This window comes from Miscanthus floridulus, chromosome 2, assembly GCF_019320115.1.
Source record: "Miscanthus floridulus cultivar M001 chromosome 2, ASM1932011v1, whole genome shotgun sequence".
Lineage (NCBI taxonomy): Eukaryota > Viridiplantae > Streptophyta > Magnoliopsida > Poales > Poaceae > Miscanthus > Miscanthus floridulus.
In genome coordinates, this window is record NC_089581.1 from 10,049,711 (window position 1) to 10,064,217 (window position 14,507).

The 14,507-nt window shown below is 48.7% G+C and overlaps 2 protein-coding genes across 5 annotated transcripts; one reads left to right on the top strand and one right to left on the bottom strand.

Moving 5' to 3' along the window:
• The first annotated feature begins 236 nt into the window (after positions 1-236).
• LOC136516743 (probable glutathione S-transferase GSTU1) lies at positions 237-1,279 on the top strand. Its single transcript, XM_066510227.1, has one exon. It carries the CDS (start codon positions 423-425, stop codon positions 1,134-1,136), a length of 714 nt encoding a protein of 237 aa, XP_066366324.1. The 5' UTR covers positions 237-422; the 3' UTR covers positions 1,137-1,279.
• A 251-nt stretch (positions 1,280-1,530) lies between these two features.
• LOC136516720 (transcription factor PCF6-like) lies at positions 1,531-12,889 on the bottom strand. Of its 4 annotated transcripts, none has more exons than XM_066510220.1 (3): positions 11,534-12,889; positions 11,086-11,329; positions 1,531-1,779 (listed from the first exon to the last, which is right to left on the bottom strand). In XM_066510220.1, exons 1-2 carry the CDS (start codon positions 12,303-12,305, stop codon positions 11,103-11,105), a joined length of 999 nt encoding a protein of 332 aa, XP_066366317.1. In that variant the 5' UTR covers positions 12,306-12,889; the 3' UTR covers positions 1,531-1,779; positions 11,086-11,102. The 4 variants fall into 4 exon arrangements, 3 of the variants coding, with proteins under 3 accessions (XP_066366317.1, XP_066366299.1, XP_066366309.1); XR_010774111.1 differs by lacking the exon at positions 1,531-1,779 and adding exons at positions 5,881-7,268; positions 8,233-8,415 and having other exon boundaries at positions 11,086-12,882; XM_066510202.1 differs by having other exon boundaries at positions 11,086-12,879.
• Positions 12,890-14,507: the final 1,618 nt, after the last annotated feature.

Sequence of the window (14,507 nt, forward strand, 5' to 3'; positions counted from 1 at the left end):
ACAGTTTGATTGTAAATTACGAGACAAATCTTTTAAGCCTAGTTAGACCATGATTAAACAATAATTGTCAAATACAAATAAAAATGCTACAATACCAAATACTAATTCATAACCTTAATCTAAACAAGGCCTGTGTAGCAAACTACAAGTCGAAAGTAAAGAATGAACTGAGTTAACTAGCTGGTAGCACTGTCCTACTTGTCTATTCGTTCCGACTTTTCTATTTGTTTGCTTGCTGGAACAAGGGAATATAGGGCTGATGAGCTGTCCAAGTAGAAGTAGCTTTCCTACTAGTTGTTCCAACTAACCACGTCTCGGCTCTCCTCTTCCCAAGCAAGAAACAGCGAGACCCCCGGCCTCGATCCCGCTCACGCCGACGACGCACCACCGCGAACCAGCGCCGCTCGTATACAAACACACACATGGCCGGCGCCGAGAACGGCGGCAGTGGCAGCGGCAGCGGCAGCGACCTGGTGCTGCTTGACGTGTTCGGCAGCCCGTACGCGCAGCGCGTGCGCATCGCGCTGGCCGAGAAGGGCCTGGCGTACGAGCGCGCGGAGGAGGACCTCGCGGCCAAGAGCGACCTCCTGCGCCGCTCCAACCCGGCGCACGGCGGCAAGGTGCCGGTGCTCCTCCACGCGGGGCGCCCCGTCTGCGAGTCCCTCATCATCCTCGAGTACCTCGAAGAGGCCTTCCCGGCGACGCCGCCGCTCCTGCCGGCCGACCCCTACGCGCGCGCGCGGGCGCGGTTCTGGGCGGAGTACGCCGGCCGCGCCCACCACTGCGGGAAGCGGCTGTGGCTGAGGCGCGACGACGGCGAGGCGGCGGAGCCAGAGCCCGAGGCGCGGGCGGAGTTGCTGGCCGTGCTCCGGGCGCTGGACGCCGAGCTCGGCGGCCGGGAGTTCTTCGGCGGGGAGGCGTTCGGGTTCGTCGACGTCGCGGCCGCGCCGTTCGCTGCGTGGTTCCTCACGTACGAGCGCCACGGGCGGTTCGACGTGGTGGAGGAGTGCCCGGGGCTCGCGGCGTGGGCGGCGCGGTGCGCGCGCCGGGACAGCGTGGCGGCCAACGTGTACCCGCCCGAGAAGGTGTACCAGCTCGTCCTGGAGTACAGGCAGTGGGTGCTCGGCCCAAAATGAGATCTCGCCATGGTCTGGTCTGCTTGCATGGGCCATCTGACGATCTGCGTCTTTTTTTTTCTTTTTTTATTATTAATGACACGATTGTGTGTGCCGGTGCCCGTTTGGTGACATCAATGACCCGAATAAAGTGGCGAACATTCTGAATTTCATTCATCTGCAGGATGACGCCACGCACATACACCAATTGTACCAGCTTTTCAGATCGAAATACTCAACCGTAAGGACAAATGATTCATCACGCCTAGAAACAGCCATGTCAGCACTTCTGAATCCGGGATATCTCGCAAACCAAACTGAGAAACTATGACCACAATGCTTGTCCAAGTCCAGTGGACCTGTTCATCCAAACTTCAGAATAGTCTAGACCAGCAGTTAGACGCGGGGAGGGCTAGAACTGCGACTACCGAGCACTCTTACAACGACTTGTTTAAACTCTCATCTCCCACAAAATTTGTATAACAGCATCTAGGAAGGAAATGAAAGAAAAAAAAGGAAGCACAGAATTGTTTGGTCAACGGCAGCAGCTAGGGCTGATGGATGGTTGATGATGATCTGACATTCATCACCGCAACAAACGGTAGCAGCTCCAAAAGAGAATTCTTGCCGGAACGGGTCCCAGCAATTGGATGTCTTCAGTATACTGCAGGTGGACAAACAAAGAAGATTAGAATCCGGCATAGATGTTAATGACCAATCTGTACTGTCTGACATTTATGTTAATGCCCAATCTGTACTGCAAACACTGAGAAACGAGTGTCTCGAGTACTAACAACATGATGGATACTGGTATCTGACAGTGTCCGTACTTGATTATGGCCATGTTCGCTTCTTTTATAATCCGTCTTTTTAAGCTTGTTTTTTCAGCCGGAACAATATTTTTCTCTCACAACAAATCAGCCGGAACAGTGTTTCGGCTTGTTTTTTAGCGAAGCGAACGGGGCCATACAGTAATATATCATGCCTTTGTATGCAATCTGGACGCATAAACAACAATAATAGTTGTACTTATGTATGTGGAGGCATACAATCATCTCCGATAGTTTCAATCATACTCATATGAGAAAAAGAAGACAACAGGAGTTCGTTGATGTAGGAACTGTGCCTGTTGCTTTAGATTTTTCTTTTCTTACATACCGATTAACTTTTAAGGTGCTGCTCGAGAGTAAAGAGTAGAATTTATGAATGAAATATCATCAATTCAAAAAAAATTTATTATAGCACTTCCATCAGGCTAGTTTGGATGAATCTTCTACCTATTTAATTCCAACAAAAAAAATGTCTACTAATGAACATCAAGGGTATCTATCCAGAAAATGTAGTAAAGCCATGTTCGTGCTGTTTGGTTCGTACGGCAGTAACGTAAATGGAAATAAAAGTAGTTCAAATGGCATAGCTGGCGGTAACGTCCATAGCTTTAATTCCATTCCATTTGCGTTACCGCTGCTACAACCAAACAGATCCGTTATTCCACAATACATAATTGCATACAGTCCTAACAGACTAGAAAGCTAAGGTCTCAGATGGATAAACTAGATAAAAAACAAAATAGTAACATCTGGTAGTTAGGAAGTATAACAAACAACAACTAACGCTCCAGATTGTGCTATGCAGTCTAGGTCTCCACTCTCCAATCAGGAAGTACTGTTATAGCATCTGATGGAAAGCTACCTTCAATCAATAAGGCTGGAAGTGTCTAGTTCATTTTGTTAGGTTCATCTCTAATCCGAAACTGGGCCCAACGGCCTAGTTGGGCCTTTGATCTGCGCCCTGATCGCGGGCGCCCAGCCCACTATGGCTGGAGGGCCCCCTGTCATATTGCGCAATAAATAGAGGTGGGGGCTGGCGGCTCAAGTTACGAGGTTCGTCTGAGCCGAGCTCCCCATCGACACCTAAACCCTAATCCGATCTAGAGGGGCGCAGCCAGTGACGGGAAGCCACCGGCCGTGTCGCCCGCTCCATCGACGTCGACGTCTTCATCGCCCTCTTCACCGACCGTCGCTGCCCGTGCGCAGACTACACCGACGAACGTGATGGCGTCCTCTGAACCCCCCCCCCTCTGCGGTGTCAGGTTCGACAGCCCTTGTCCATCCTCTCTGTGTCCATGTCTCTCTATCTAAAACGTGTCCTAGGTTTTGGTTCATCCAATAGCGAGTAGTCCCTCTGATCGACACCTAGATCGATCCTATGTGTTCAACAATGGTACTAGAGCCGTTTTGCTATGTGTAGATCACGACAGGGTCTAGAATCAGACTAGAAAAGAAAAAAATCGAATTAGATCCCTTCGGATCTGAGCAGACTAGGGTTTTCCCTAACCCTAACCCTAACTGGGTGAAAGATAGAAGAGAAGGAGGGCTCGGCTTCAACTCTAAACCGAACCCTAAACCCGCAATCAACCGGGGAAGAAGAACAGTGCCCATTCCAAAACCCTAACCCTAATTTTTGACCCCATCCCCAATCGGTTGAATCCGAGAACACAAACACAGAAGCAAATCCGAAGGGGAAGAATGGGAAGGGGAGGCCTACCTCGCCGCTGCGCAGCGCTACTGCCTCGCCGGCGCACGGGGAAAAGAAGGCCGAGCCGGGGGCGCTGCTCGCCGAGCTCTGGCCAAAGGGGCGCCGCAGCCAGGCCGCTCGCCGGCGGCGCGCTCACCCGCTGGGGAGCGCGTTCGCCGGCGAGGGGGCCAGCGATGGCGCCGAGTTGTCTGCTCGCTCACGCTCGCTCTCGCTCGGGCTCCGCGCGACTGAGAGAGAGAAGGGGAGGAGTAGAATGGGAGTTAGGGTTTCGGCCGAAGCGGCCGGTCGGGCCTTTTTTTGTTCGGGCGAGACGGTCGGGCGAGCGTCGGATGCGATCCGACGACTCAGATCGAGTGGGCCGTTTCGTGGCCTAGGTGAGCGCACGCAGCAGCGGCCCTTTGCCGGCCTAGGCCCACGTTGCGGCCTGGGTGCGGCGGGGCGCCGCGCAGAGGTGGTGGGCCGAGCCGAATTGCCGGCTTCGGGCCTAGTACCAGTAAAGAGGGAGCCAAATTTTCCTATTTTTCTTTTTTCAAAAAAATTGAACAATAGAAATTGGCTAAAAAATAGGAAAAGTATTTTTTCCCTATGGGTAAAATTCAAGAAAATGGGTTCATTTTTTCCGCTGCGTATTTAAAGTTGTTATTTTCATTATTAAATTCGGACCAACGGGAGAATTTAATTTTAAAAAATGAATATGTTTTTAGCTTATTATAATATTGTTATTATTCTGACCAACATTGATTAATGGCAATATTATGATGAGTTTTGTCATGCATTAATTCTATTTCTGCCCAACGATGATGTAGAATTAGTGTAGAGGACAATTGTATGTTTTAATTTTGACCAACGTTGAAACTAAGACATGCAATTGTTATTGTTATTATTTATGTTCTCACTCAATATGAATTGTGTTTTCAGGCGGATACAACTTAATGGGTTGTATCAAAGAGATCCCCACTCTCAAAGGTGATAACTACACGGAGTGGAAGAAAAAGATTGACCTGGCCTTCATCTTAGCTGAGGTGGACTAGGTAGTCACCTCACCGTGTCTCACAGAGCCTGTGGCACCGGTGAGGAAGACAAATGAGACTGATGCCGCTTAGGCAACCAGAGAGAGATTTTGCATCCCAAAAGATGTTATATGACCTTGAGTATAGGAAGTGGGTCACTACCAACAAGAAATATTTGGCTGTGATAAAGAACACGATTGAGCCTAGAATTGTGGGCTCAATCCCAGAGTGTGACACGGTCACCAAGTACCTTGATAGAATAAAGAGTCAGTTCACTAGCTCTTCAAAGATATATGCTACCTAGCTGATAAAGCAGCTGATGACAGAGAGATACTCTAATAATGATGGCATAAGAGAGCACATACTAAGGACGATCAATTTGGCATCCAAGCTAAAACCAATGGATCTGGCTCTCAAGGAAGAGTTCCTTATCCATCTGATTTTTGCTTTCTTGCCAAAAGAGTTTGACATTTTTGTTGTAAACTACAACATACAGCCCGAGAAGTGGAATATGGAGAGGCTCATAGCTATGTGTGTGCAAGAGGAGGAGAGAATGAAAGCTGCCAATGGTGGCACTATCAATTATCTTAAAGACAACAAGAAAAAGAATACTAATGCTAACTCCTCCTCAAAGTTAAAGGGAAAGGGTCCCATGCTGCATCAGCCTCAGCAGAACAAGCTCAAGTAGAGAAAGACCAGTGTCTCTATTACAAGAAGACGGGGATTATAAGAAAGATTGTCCCGATTACTTAAAGATGATCATTGCAAAAAAAGGTGAGAACATTATTACGTTCATAAATAAATCCCTGTATGTACAGTATTCGAAAATCTACTTGGTGGATTGACTCAGATGGAACTGTTCATGTTGCTAATTCTTTACAGTGATTCCGTTCGACGAGGACTACGTAAAGAAGCGAAAGACACGTTAAAGTTACAAATAGAGTCCGAGCAGATGTTGAAGCCGTTGGCGATCTTTCTCTAGAGCTTGTTGATGGTTTCACACTTTTACTTAGAGATATACTATATGTTCCCTCTCTACAGAGAAACTTGATTAGTGTTTCATGCTTGGACAATGATGGATATGATTGTCATTTTGGAAATGACAAATGTAAGATAACATTTAATAATGCATGTGTTGGTCTTGCTATCTTACAAAATAAGCTTTATTTGTTATCATTACGTGATGATGTGAATATTGTATGCGATGATGGGAACGTTGCGTGCGACAATGAGAATGTATCCTCGTCTGCGGATATAAACAGAAAACGAAAGAGAGCTCACGATGCGTTGTCGAAATTATGGCACTGTCATTTAGGCCATATTTTGAGAAGGAGAATAGAAATACTAGTCAAGAATGATATTCTTCCTCCATTAGAGCTCTCAGATTTAGAATAATGCAGAGAATGCATAAAAGAAAAGTATGTAAAGAAAATTAAGAAAGATGTCAAACGAAGCGCAGGAATTTTATAGATTATTCGCACAGACATCTGTGGTCCGTTTCCTGTAAAGAGTGTGGATGATTATGATTCGTTCATAACATTCACAGATGATTACTCCCATTATGGCTACATTTATCCAATCAAAGAAAGAACAAAAGCATTAGATAAATTTAGGATATTTAAGACAGAAGTTGAAAACCAACACAATTTAAAGATTAAGATAGTCAGGTCCGGCCGTGGGGAGAGTACTACGGTTGGCATACCCCATATGGCCAAATTCCTAGACCTTTTGCAAGGTTCTTACAGGAGAATATCATAGTAGCCCAGTATTCTACACCGAGCTAACCTCAACAGAATGGAGTAGCTGAAAGACGCAATCGATGACGCTGCTGATAAAGCGGTTTAGGATCATGACGAGGTGGTTGCTCCTAGGCGTGGTTGGATCTTGTCGTGAAGGGTAGCAGCCACCGCGGCGCTGTTGGTGGTCGTACGGGTGTAGCGCCGCATCGTTCTAGGGAATCATCTAGCGCTTGTTGGCAGCCAGGCATCATGATGAGATCCGATCGGTCCATGGAGAAAAATTAATCTGGATCAGATATTTGAAGAGCAAATAGATCTAATCAAGAATGTTGCTAAGAACAACTCACCCGATTTTTTTAGTTGTCGATGAAAACTGCCATCTGGCTCGTCATGGATCAAGCGCACCCCCTACCTGGCGCGCTAACTGTCGACAGAATATCGTTGGCAGTCCACCGAAGGGTATCCCACGATGGTAGATTTGTCGGTGGGGTGCGCGTAATCAGGAACCGGATGGTGACACAAGGCACAGAGACAGCGATTTAGACAGATTTGGGTCGTCTGATTGACGTAATACCCTACATCCTATGTCTTTGTTATATTGTATTGAGTATGAGATATATCGATCTTGTCCACTAGGGGACCCCTGCCTCTCCTTATATAGTCTGGAGGGACAGGGTTACAAGTAAAGTATCCTATTTGGTACTATACAATAGCTTGCGGTGCACGCCGAGCAGCGCCGTGCATGCCTTGATCTTGTGGGTTAGGCCACCTCTGATAGTGCGGCTCATGTCTTGTCTTTTAGATACCGAGGGCCAGGCCATACCCCCACAACGATGAGGAACCTGTTCTTCAGGATCCTGTAGAACCTATTACCGCACATGAGGAGGAGCAACAACAGCTTTAAACAGAAGATGTGCCAAATGTGGAGGCCCCTAGAAGGTCTCAAAGAGTTAGAAAATTAGTTATTCCTACTGACTATGAAGTATACAATACTAAGGAATTTCAAATGGAGGATGATCCCACCTCATTTAAAGAAGCCATGAAAAGTGATCATTCATCAAAGTGGCTTGAGGCCATGGAAGATGAAATGAAATCTATGAATGCCAATAAAACTTGGGACTTGAAAATAATTCCTAAAAGAGCCAAAACAGTAGGTTGTAAATGGGTCTACAAAACAAAACTTGACTCTCAAGGAAATATAGAGAGATATAAAACACGACTTGTGGCAAAAGGCTTTACGCAAAGAGAAGGGATAGATTACAATGAGACATTTTCTCCAGTCTCATGTAAGGATTTCTTCAGAATTATAATGGCATTAGTGTCACATTATGATTTAGAATTACATCAGATGGATGTAAAGACGATATTTCTCAACGGGGACTTGTAGGAAAATGTTTACATAGCACAACCGAAATGTTTTGTCATGGAAGGAAAAGAACGAATGCGATGCCGCCTAAAGAAATCCATTTATGGATTAAAACAAGCTTCAAGACAGTGGTACTTGAAGTTTGATCAGACAATAAGAAATTTTGGGGTTTAAAGATAATGTTGAGGACAATTGTGTCTATGCAAAGTTTAAGAATGGGAAGTTTATCTTCCTTGTCTTGTATGTGGACGACATCTTACTTGCTAGTAGTGATGTCAGTCTACTACTGGAGACAAAGAAGTTTTTGTCCTTAAAATTTGATATGAAAGATCTTGGTGAAGCATCGTTCGTTCTAGAGATCGAGATTCACCGAAATAGAAGTAAAGGGGTATTAGGACTATCACAAAAGGCATACATAGAAAGAATCTTAAAGAAATTCAGTATGCACAAATGTAGTCCCTCACCTCCTCCTATAGTCAAGGGCGACAGATATGGAGATTTTCAATGCCCCAGGAACCAATATGAGATCAATCAAATGAAAGCGGTTCCATATGCTTCAGCTGTCGGAAGCTTGCAATATGCTTAAGTATGTACGCACCCTGACTTGGCATTTGTTACCGGGTTACTTGGCAGATTCCAGAGCAATCCTGGAACATAACACTAAAATCAGTAAAGAAAGTCTTGCATTATATGCAATGAATGAAAGGCCTCATGATGACGTATAGAAGATCTGATTCACTCCATATAGTGAGATATTCAGATTTTGATTATGCGGGAGATAATAGAAAATCCACGTCTGGATATGTATTCATTCTCGCAGGGGGAGCTATTTCATGGAAAAGCTCAAAGCAAACCGTCACTACATCGTCCACAATGTATGCTGAGTTTATAGCGTGTTATGAGGCAACGGGGTAGGTGAACTGCCTAAAGAAGTTCATACCCGGTTTGAAGGTGGTTGACGACATCTATAGATCACTTAAGTTATATTACGATAATAATCCGGCAGTACAGTATGCTCACAACAATAAGTCAAGTGGTGCTGCCAAATACATTAACATAAAGTATTATGTTGTGAAAGATAAAGTCTGGGATCATGTCATAAGTCTTGAGCATATAAGTACCGAAAAGATGCTTGTGGATCCGCTTACAAAAGGCTTACCACCCAACGTGTTCAGAGAACATGTAGCCGGCATGGGTTTAAGGGAAAGCCTATAATTCCTGGACAAAAGAAGACCCAAAGAGAAGTATCTATTTCAGAACAGAGTTGTGTGTTGTAGCTGTTAAATCTATCGGCAATTGACCGTGACGATGAAACATACTCTATGCGCTGATCTATAATGGAATGAACAAAAGTAAATGATATGAAATTGAAAAATGGTAGGAGATCAAGGAGGAGATTGTTAGGCCTATTTGGTACTATACAAAGCCACCAGCCGCGCCGCCCGCTCCATCGATGTCGACGTCTTCATCGCCCTCTTCACCGACCGTCACTGTCCGTGCGCAGACTACACCGACGAATGTGATGGCGTCCTCTGAACCCTCCCCCTCTGCGGTGTCAGGTTCGACAGCCCTTGTCCATCCTCTCTATGTCCATGTCTCTCTGTCTAGAACGTGTCCTAGGTTTTGGTTCATCCAATAGCGAGTAGTCCCTCTGATCGACACCTGGATCCATCCTATGTGTTCAACTCACTTTAGAAGACTGGAACTCTGGACAGCTCAGTGCAAGCAAAGCACCAGAAATGGTGGCATGTCCAATCTCAAGAAATAAAGACTGAATCTTGACGACCACTACCTAACAATAGCGCGATCTAACAGATTTTGACACCACAGAACACATAGAGATGAACAATGGTTTGCATTGGCAATAAAAAAAAACAAAATTGGTTTCTTTATTTATACATGCATGCTGAGAGTGGTCTTAGGGGGTGGGGTGGGGGGTTGTACTTAATGAACTGATATCACCAAGGTCACCAAACTACAATATATAATATTCAAAGACTCTTCTCTCTCAGTAGAGTACACAAGCATTTTGTTCATGCCAAGACTCTTAATCATGTTTTGCTGGCAACACTGTACTAAGTACATTTTTTTTCTTGTGATGGGATGGGACACATAGTACAAACTGATCAAAGATCATACAGAGGTACAGTTCAGTGCTTAACATATAAGGGTCCTACTGCCATAGTCATGTATTACGAACAAGTAAAATCCTACTGACCCAGTCATGTTTAAGATGATATAGCAAGTTGAGTCGAGTATGGTGGAGCTTCCGATTGCAGCAGCTCTAATATTGAGCTCTAGCACCCAATCAAAGACCTACTATGCACTTGGTGCAGTACGAGGCCAAGCATTGCTTGCACGAACAGAACACCAAGTAGATTCGTGGGTCATGAGAAGTAATGAGATGGTTTCACATGAAAGTGGAACAACTTTATGGTCTGTAACTCTATAATTAGGGTTTTAGCCGTTTCCGTTGTTTTCAAATTCCTTGGCATCTAAGCTAAAGTTTGCTCGGGCACTCAAAATTTCATATCATATTTCAGCGAGGTTTAAACAAGAGTCCATATTATCATATCAAAGCAAGCAGAGGCGCATATTCTATCACAAACCTAAGATCTTACATCACCTACATCAATAGTCGGGAAGGGGATGAAACCTCTTCCTTGTTACGGTGAACTGCTACGGTACAAATCAGATTATTGCATTACTAGATTGCGTCCCTGTAATTCATTCATAAAAAAAAGAGCAGGGCAGACCTAGTGCCGAAGGCTCCCACATGAGTGGGGTCTGGGGAAGGAAAAAACCGAGGAGCCTCCCCGCAAAATTTATGAAAAGGCTACTTCGAACCCGTGACCTGATGACTCAGTGAGCCACTGCACCAGTAATTCATTCATCTAGGCAAAAAAATATTGTGATATGTGAACAGAAACTCGCTTCAGTTAAGATCTGTTGCGTATTAAGCCTTTTTATGCATGCAAAGGATGTGTTCTATCCCTTTTCAGCAATGCTACGTAGCTACAGCACACAGCAAAGCAATTTAATACAATAAAATGCATTGCATGCCAATCAGAAGCCACGTGATCATGCAAAATCCTCTCCAATGAGGAGCAAATGACACCTGTAAGACTAGATGACGCCCTGAAGTACTGACACCCGTCAAGTCAACTGGAACAGAACAAGACTGTTTGACGTTATGGGCACGAGGCTACCTCGAGCGCCACGAAGAAGGTAAGGTAATCATGCGGAAATGACAATTTGAGCACATTACGGTCGACAATGATAAAAAGTTTCCAGATTCTAAGAGGTTATCATCTTACCGTTGAAGAAGGTGCAATCAGTTCTTGCTCTTCTCCTTCATGCCGGAGTGCCGGAGCCCGTCCCACAGCTGTAACGCCGCGGATGCCGTCAGCTGGTTCTCGGATGCGGGATGCGCCGCCGCCGCCGCGTGAGCGTGACCAAACAAGATCGGGCCATCCAGCCTCTGGAGCTGCTGGTGATGATGGCCTGAGAAGTTGGACTGCGAATTGGACTGAAGGGTCCCCCTATTGGCACCCAAGAAACCTGAGGACATGGAAAAATTGAGGCTGTAGTCCCCGGCGGCAGCCGAGGACGCCGCCAAGGTGTCCTGGCCGAGCGAGAAGTGAGGCATCTCGATGGGGCTGGTGAAGTTGAAGGGCTGCGCCGGGACCAGGCCGAACGGAGGCGCATTGCCAAACTTGGCGGCGGTCGGGGCAGAAAAGGAGTGCGCCGACAGCCCGTGCGTACCTTTCCCGTGGTGCGCAATGCCGACGCAGTCGGCGGCCGCCGCGGAGACGTTGGGCTGCTGATGCCAGGACTGCTTGTGCTCGGCGGCGGTAATGGAGCCGGCCGACGCCACCCCGGTGAGCAGCTCGGTGAAGGACGCGGCCTGCGCGGAGGTGCTGGCCACGGTGACCTCCCTGTCCCGCGCGGCGGCGCCCCCGCGGCCGTCGGAGCGCGAGAGCGAGAGCTCGGACCCCTTGCTCGTCTCCGACGTTCTGCTGCCCGCGGACTTGCTCCCCTGCTGCTGCTGCTGCTGCTTGTCCTTGCCGCCGGCATCCGCGTCGCCTGGGGCGGGGAGAGCCGCGAAGGCGGCCGGGTCGAGCTCCGGGAGCTTCTCGATGGCGGAGGCGGCGGCGTTGATGAGCCATTCGATGGCCTTGCTGGGCTGGTCGAAGCCGAGGCGGTCCTGCAGGTCGTAGAACTGGATGGCGGTGGGCACCGACAGGCGCACGCGGCGGTCGCGGATGCCCTTGGCCGTGTACACCTTGCTGTGCCGGTCCTTGCCCCCGCTGGCCCGCACGCGGTAGATCCGGGACCCGGCCCCCGGGCCCTGTGGTGGAGGCAGCAGCGCCGGCGGCGGCGGCTGGCCCCACGCCGCCGTCGCCGCATCCGCCACGCTGCCCCTTACGGCGCCGCCGCGGCCGCGCTTGGCGCCCTGCTGGGAGCGGCCCGCGGGCGTGCTGGCCGCGGCGTCGCCCGCGCCCGGTGCTCCGTCGCCCACGGCTGCTGCCTCCATCCCCTGCTACCGCCGCCGCAAGCGCAGGCGCTGCTCATACGCTGGCTACTGCCGGCGCGGCGAGCGAGAGCCGTGACCGTGAGAGGAATGCGGGGGGGAGCTGGGAGCTCCAGGCGCGTGGGCTGGCAGGCGCCTGGCGGTTTTCGGCTCGGTGCCAGTGGCGGCCGGGCCGGCTAGCTGTAGCTGCTGGAATGCGGCAACGGCTGGTGCTCCCCGGCGTGCTGCTGGTGCTGGTGGTCGTGCACGCCGGCTGCGTCCGTCCGTCGGCCCGGCTGCTGTGCTGCTCGAGCCCTGCGGACGGTCTTATCCCTAGGCTGCCCTGCCACGCCTGCGGCCAGCCTAATGGCCCGTGCTCCTACTGTAGTGCCACCTTTTTTCCCCTCGGTAGCTCGGTGTCCGTCTCTTTTTTCTCCGGCTCCCGCCGCCCGCGGTGGCACGCTGGGCGCTCGCTGCCTCCGTCTCTCTCCTCACGCGCGGGGCGGCAGAAGCTGCTTGCTGGTGCTGCTGCGGGCAGGGGGTAGCGCGGGAGACAGCGGCGGCGTCAGGCTTTAGGGGGGCCGGGCCGGGCCGGTGTCAGATCTGCCGTCTGGCGTCTGCGGTACTGCGTCGGGTGGGTCTCGCTCTCGCCTTTCGCGCACTGCACTCTCGCCTTTCGCGCACTGCACAGTACTGCGGACTGGGGAGTGATGCCGCGGCCGTACGGCGCCGAGTGCCGTGCCGTGCCGTGCGTAACGGATAGCGTTTCTACCGCTTGCCTTTTCTGCCCTCGGCGCCCGCGGCCGATCGAGGCGGCAAATCTCCGCTCGGCCTCCGCGCGCGCCGACCCCGATGCTGCCGTGCCGTGCCATGTCGACTGGTTCACACTCCACGGGTCGCTGAGCCCGTACCGTGGTCAATGATCCAAGAACCGTGGTCCTTTTGGACGGAAAAGGCACCGAGGACCGGATCACTTCCTAGTTCCTACGGAGCAGGAGTACTTCCCACAGGTCATTTAAGCATTTCCAGGGTTTCTATGGACGACATGGGAATTTATGTAATGCGGTGTGGTGTCACGAGTACCATTTCGAGTTTCCTAGCCATCTCGTGGGACAAGATGAGCTAGATGCAAAAAATAATGGCTGAATGGTTAACATCTACTAGTTCTTCGCCAAAAAAATACAGCTAGTAAGATCATGGTGTAGAAGAAGAAGTCGAAGTATCACACACAGGAGCAATTGTTGCTTGGCGACGGGAGGGGGGGGGGGGGGGGGGGGGGGGGGTATGCTGCATGAGAATAGATGGGATGCATATATAGATGTGTTTACATGTTTTCTGTTTTGCACATGCATAGTAGGTGGAGTCAAGTTTGTAGCCTCGGGCTGCATGTAGAGATGTGCTTACGTTTTTATCTCGTTGGATGCTTTGCCAGATAGTGTGTGACCTATACGTGCGTCGACAATTGTCAAGATATGCCACATGCCTGGTTCATTTTGTCGTCACTCGACTAAGAAGAGGTGCGTGCATAAAGACATGATTGGATTTACTTGCACTATCAACATAAATGAAATGGATACACAGAGGCATGTTTGGGTCTATAGGAAGATGAGATGCATTGCATCATGCTCAATAGCCATCAAGCTCGCACGACATATGGCCGCGTGAATTCATGTGTGGAACAAGTCAAGTTTTGGTATCACACACATGAGCAATTGTTGCTTGGCGACCGGGGAGGGGGGATAGTGTTGCATAAGATAGATAGGGTGCGTATATAGATGTGGTTATTATATTTTACCCCTTTGGATGCTTTGCCAAATATCATGTGACCTGATCTGTACATAGACAACTACCAAGATTACAGACGTGCATGATGTACTTTGTCATCACTCAATTGGGGCCCGTGAGGTAAGAGGATACACGTGTATAGATATGTGGTTTTTATGTATTTTACTAATAGTATGAATCTATATATCTCTTGGCAACTACGATCGTCAAGTGTAGGCTCATACATGCATAGCGTGCAAGCGTGCTTGGGTGTTTTGCCAAGCTTGCCAGCTTGGCTTGCCTTAGTGGCGCTGGGTGAAGCAGAGAATACTAGTTTCTCCCAGCTCTCTCTCTCTCTCTCTACTATTTTCCTAGAGAAACTGTTTTATCATATGTTTTTTAAAAGCAATTTTTGCTTCACTAGTACCAAAACCAAGAAAATTGCTTCACTGGTGTAGCTGA

Bases quoted from the DNA above. Each gene is read 5' to 3' on its own strand.
- LOC136516743 (XM_066510227.1), top strand. From the start codon at position 423: ATGGCCGGCGCCGAGAACGGCGGCAGTGGCAGCGGCAGCGGCAGCGAC.
- LOC136516720 (XM_066510202.1), bottom strand. From the start codon at position 12,305: ATGGAGGCAGCAGCCGTGGGCGACGGAGCACCGGGCGCGGGCGACGCC.